Source organism: Panulirus ornatus, chromosome 8 (genome assembly GCF_036320965.1).
Source record: "Panulirus ornatus isolate Po-2019 chromosome 8, ASM3632096v1, whole genome shotgun sequence".
Classification (NCBI taxonomy): Eukaryota; Metazoa; Arthropoda; class Malacostraca; order Decapoda; family Palinuridae; genus Panulirus; species Panulirus ornatus.
Window position 1 is genome coordinate 43665374 of NC_092231.1, and position 5912 is coordinate 43671285.

At 41.1% G+C, this 5912-nt stretch overlaps 1 protein-coding gene across 1 annotated transcript in view; it reads right to left on the bottom strand.

The window, feature by feature from the left end:
* Positions 1–2129: 2129 nt before the first annotated feature.
* The window catches only part of LOC139749917 (beta-galactosidase-1-like protein 2), a 73686-nt gene continuing 69903 nt past the window's right edge, over positions 2130–5912 (bottom strand). Inside the window, exons 12-14 of the mRNA XM_071664331.1 lie at positions 4038–4241; positions 2769–2991; positions 2130–2240 (exon numbers count right to left, since the gene is read on the bottom strand). Coding sequence (XP_071520432.1) covers positions 2172–2240; positions 2769–2991; positions 4038–4241 — 496 coding nt within the window. The 3' untranslated portion in view covers positions 2130–2171. The remainder of the gene's footprint in view (positions 2241–2768; positions 2992–4037; positions 4242–5912) is intronic.

The following is a 5912-nucleotide window of genomic DNA, read 5'->3' on the forward strand; positions in this document are numbered from 1 at the left end:
TTCGCATGTAAGAAATCATAACGAGAGCATTGCAATGAAGGTATAGCGTCGCTGTAAACTATAGAGCCTACTTAACTGATAACTTGATTGATAACTTAGAACGAAAAGAGCTTCTTTGTGCAGGTAAAATGGCACGTGATATATCGAAATGAGATGAAAAAGAAAAAGAATTTTCGGTTTTTATGAGAAGACAACAAAAACAAGGAGAGGAAAATTAAAGCATCTTTATGTTGGAGTTCTACGAAAATAAAGTGATAAAGACAGTAGTAAAGATGAGACAAGAATTCAGACAAGACCTGAGGAGGTAACGTATAAAAGAAGGGAGCCTTCACTGCGAGGAGGAACAGGTAGAAAGAGAAGGGATGTTTCCTCGAACCTTCCCGTCTCTGGGGTGATAGAGGGGCTGATTCTGAGATCCAGGGCCATGATTTGGGCGCATGAGTCGTGATGTCTTCTGGGGAAGCTGTAAAGGGAAGTAAAACAACGGTGTCCCCAGCAGTATTGAAGCTAACACTGGAAGAATGGTTCACGGTGGACGGCACGATGTTGGAGGGAATGTTTGAGATTTACATGGCTGTGAGGGGTAACTGCTTTGTGCTGGAGAAAATAAATAAATGTGTTGACAAAATATCAAAAGAGTGAGACATAGTAATATTTAAGTATGAGAACGAGTCAGAATTTTAAAGATTACTTGGTCAAAGACATTATAAGACTGAAACAGCCCAAGAAAATTGAAACCGAATGATTTTAGAAATAAATCATCTAGTGATTTCTGATAGGAGAAAAGGTTCACTGGGAGGTGACACTGTGGAACAGTTGTATATATGAAATGTCTGACAACAGGTGGAATAGAAGGCTGAGGGTAATATGAATGTCCTAGATGAACTAACTTGATAGCTAGAGGACTCACGGTACAAGCGAAAGGACCCGGAACTGATTCCTGGGTAGAGAGCAATCTAAGGCAAGTATCGTTATTTCCTGGTCTCTAGCCGTATGTAAAGGGTCCAATTGCAAGACAATTTGCGAATCGCTTTACTGAAGAGCTGAGGGTCGAATATGACGTAAATGAACGAAAGATAATTCGGAAAAATAATACAGGCTTTACCGACTGTACGTTGTATATAACAGAATGAAATGATACGCTTTAAGGATTCTATATTCTTTTCGCAAAATTAGTACGCATGATTACTAAATGTAAACCGATTGCAAAGTTTATCATAGGAAAAGGCGCATTTAAATGTAAACAAGTGAATAATGAAGTGTTAATCTGAGTGGCCTTTTTTTTTCTTATTTCCACACGTACACCGTGATAATTTCCTAAACAGTGGTTGCGTCAGATCACTGGTGCTTTAAACCTTTATCCTTCAGGGCATAGTTATGATACTGCAGTTATTTCCAAAGTAATTGCATATTCTCCGGTGATTAGGCCTTACGTATATGACAACACTGAAGCACTCCGCTCCGACACATTGGCGTAGTCAAGTCTACTCGTGATATCTGTCTAAATCATAATAATGCCTTAATAATACTCTATTCAACGAAGATGATGTCATTTTCTTAGAAATTTTTATCATCTGAAATCCATCAGCATTCTCAAGGTTTCTGATATTTCCTTATAATTCAGACATACAGCAGCGCTCTAGTATTTTGAAGCAACTCATACGAAAACGTTAGTGCCAAAAAAAAAGAATATAGTTTTCTTCACGTTCCATTAGCATGTTTCACCAATAATGAGAAGCAGGTTCATAGGTTTAGGAAAGCACGAGAAATCTTGTTCCACTCACTGACTTGATTTTGAAAAAGAGATAAAGCCCTTGGAGAGAGAGAGAGAGAGAGAGAGAGAGAGAGAGAGAGAGAGAGAGAGAGAGAGAGAGAGAGAGAGAGAGAGAGAGAGAGAGAGAGAGAGAGAGAGAGAGAGAGAGAGAGAGAGCACCTCTACTTTAGTCAATGGCTAAGCCCTTCTAACAACAGTTGACAAGTGGATAGATATACTCGTCCAATACACTGACTTTCATTCCTTCCCAGACTACACTTGCTGTTAGGTAGTTCGTGGTTAACGTTAACATACAAGGATTTGTATACCTTTTGACGTCAGTGTCTTTGTACCAAGAGCAAACTGATACTCAGGGTTAGGGTTGAAGGCTTTATGTAGAAAGAACAACATTGATGCCTTAGGAGAATATAGGCAAGTCTCTGAAGACGATCTCTGCTCCAGCTGTGTATTGTTCAAACATCACTATCTGCAACACACCAGTCAAACATTATAATCAGTCATGAGACCATAAGGATCATTATAACGAATCTTTCAAGTCATACGACAGATAAATTCTTCCTGATATCTACCATGAACTTAGGTGGAATAACTGGTATCATGCAGTATCAAGGGAAGTTCACGATTAGATATTCAGTTAAGAATTCCTTATAATGAATAAAAAAGCACTAGAGATGTAACAGTCATGATTTCGTTTTATATTCTGGATAAACTGAAATATCAGGTAATTAGGTTAACTAGAGTTAAGATAAATAATGAAAGCTACAGAAAAGATAGCTCCTAGATGGACCTTCAGCCAGAGTTGATTCATAAGATATATTTTGAGAAATCTATAGAGTCAAGCAGGAATTAGCATATTAAGGTGATCTTCCCCCTCACTTCTGGTGGACTACGCGAGGGTATTCCCTCAAATTTATTGCAAGGATATTGCAGAGAAGTGAGCCATCGAGCAGACTAGGTTTTAACACTGATGTCTGTAGTTTGTTGGGGTACCAACCTCATTGTTGCCATCCAACAGCAGCGGTGCCGGCAGGTAGAGGGTTTTGGTCGGGCCGGCGTGCCAGTAGCGGCCTAAGTTGAAACCGTTGACGAAGACGACGCCTTTACCCCAGCCACGCATGTCCAGCCAGGTGTCCCGGGGCGTCCCGAAGATATGCATATTGCTACGGTACATGGCAGGGGCGTCCAGTGACCCGTTGAAGGGCTCCCACCCCGTCAGGCTGCGGAGATTGGGACACGATAATCTACAGTAATTACGAGGGAAGGGGTTTGTGATGGTACGCGTTATGGTAGCTTACTAGAACGAGTAAAGACGACAGTCTGATTGCGTTGGTCATGACGATGGTGGTGCGCTGGTAGTGAGGATGTGTTCGTGTGAATGACTACATCTGTTCGCGATAAGGGTGTGGAGAAACTTCATGCTTGTGATTACAAATTGTGTGTTACGGGGAGCGAGTTTAACACTCGTGTTGCCCAGCCTCTTAACCTTGTATATGTTCATCGTGTCTTTACTCCTATGTATACATGCAGACACACACACACACACACACACACACACACACACACACACACACACACACACACACATACACGCACAAAGACCCCAGCCGAAGTCAAGTACGGATTCATCGACTAGCTACGAGGGGAGGAGAAACACTTAGGTTAATTTCATCAGAACCATAAGACTTATATGATCAAGATCCTTACGCATTTTGCATATATCTTTCCTAGATGTCTCAGTGCTTTTCAAGACCTCCTCCCAGTTTTGTTTCCGTGATGGTTGGGCTATAGCGTCTTCCACTAAGAAAACACATGAACTTGTCGTTCACTTCATTGCATATCCTTACATCTTACTTAATGACTTCCCTCTGAAACCCTCAGCCATACAGCTGCTCATTCGTTGAGAATATACTTCTGATGACTCGACACAAAAGGTTTATATTGCCTTCTGCTTTGTCACCATTATCTTTCAAATTTCTTTGTTTCTCCTTTCTCATCCTGCCATACTCGGTATTTGCCTTTACAAATACTGGCTGGCTAGAGTACGGCCTATATCTTTTCCACAGCAAAGCTCCTTTGTTTTTGTCTAATTCTCTTGAACCACAAATCCCTCTTAGTTAACCTTCCCTTTGTAAATGGCATCAAAAGTGACTACAATCCTACTCCTCAACTGTAAATCTAATTACAACCTTTTATCAGTACTTTAATTCATGGCTGCTTCACTCATTCACTTGTTGTTGGTCCCTTAACCCTACCCCTCACTCACTTGTTGACCTGATCAGCCTTGAACTCAAGCGGGTACATGAGCCATTGGTCGATCTGCATTCCGTCTATGAGCACCGGGCCCTCCCACAGCCCCTTCTTCTGGTGGAACTTATGCGGCTTCCCGTAGTTGACTCGACCCAGGTTCTCCACCAGGATTGACACCTCAGCCACAGCGTCGGCGCCAGGTAGCGTTAGTTCCTTGTCACTGAAAGATAAATGACAGTCAGTGAAGTCATAATCAATACAGCTTCTCCTCTTTTCTCATGGCTAATCAACAAGAACATAACATTAACATCTAAAAAACTGCAAACAAAAATGAATGAAAAGCATTCGGATATCAAAACGTAGGTGACAATTTCTCGGAAGCGAATTACGAGGTTAAACTGGGATGAAAGAGAGGGATGAAAATGGGAATTTCAAGTGGCATGGAAAAGCTCTGCCACCGTGCAATCACTGCAAGCTATATCCACATTACCTCGGGTTGTTTGCTCCCTCTTAGAGACTGAAGGTGATTCATCTTCTGTAAAGACAGGTTAGACACGCACACGACCGACACTGAGGGATTAAGAAGTGGTCTCCAACAAACTTGTAGATCTATATTAAGTGATTTTCTCGAAATATATTGCCTCATTATCCAAAGAGGCAATTGATTAACTCTGGGTAATCTTGCTACGGAATATATGTCGCTCCGCATAATGTATGGAAAAGGGACTAATGTAATAACAAGAGGCAGACTAGGTATGAACTGGTCATCCGCTGGTTAGATGTACGGTATGTAGAGAATACTCGAAAATCCAGTTTCTACCCACTTTTCCTCACTTATTTCAGTCGCAACTTTCCCAACTCTTGGGCTTGATCTATGACGTCGTTGTTCAGCACAATAAAAGTATCTGGTGTCATAGTAAAATGTAATTCGTCTCGGTATTCCTACACTGCACAATTCATTAAGTGTTGTCTAAAGAAACTCTTTATATATATATATATATATATATATATATATATATATATATATATATATATATATATATATATATATATATATATATATATATATATATATATATATATATATATATATATATATATATATATATATATATATTTTTTTTTTTTTTTTTTTTTTACTTTGTCGCTGTCTCCCGCGTTTGCGAGGTAGCGCAAGGAAACAGACGAAAGAAATGGCCCAGCCCCCCCCCCATACACATGTACATACACACGTCCACACACACAAATATACATACCTACACAGCTTTCCATGGTTTACCCCGGACGCTTCACATGCCTTGATTCAATCCACTGACAGCACGTCAACCCCTGTATACCACATCGCTCCAATTCACTCTATTCCTTGCCCTCCTTTCACCCTCCTGCATGTTCAGGCCCCGATCACACAAAATCTTTTTCACTCCATCTTTCCACCTCCAATTTGGTCTCCCTCTTCTCCTAATTCCCTCCACCTCCGACACATATATCCTCTTGGTCAATCTTTCCTCACTCATTCTCTCCATGTGCCCAAACCATTTTAAAACACCCTCTTCTGCTCTCTCAACCACGCTCTTTTTATTTCCACACATCTCTCTTACCCTTACGTTACTTACTCGATCAAACCACCTCACACCACACATTGTCCTCAAACATCTCATTTCCAGCACATCCATCCTCCTGCGCACAACTCTATCCATAGCCCACGCCTCGCAACCATACAACATTGTTGGAACTACTATTCCTTCAAACATACCCATTTTTGCTTTCCGGGATAATGTTCTCGACTTCCACACATTTTTCAAGGCTCCCAAAATTTTCGCCCCCTCCCCCACCCTATGATCCACTTCCGCTGGTGGCGGATTCATGTGAGAAACTGCAGAAGCTGGTGACG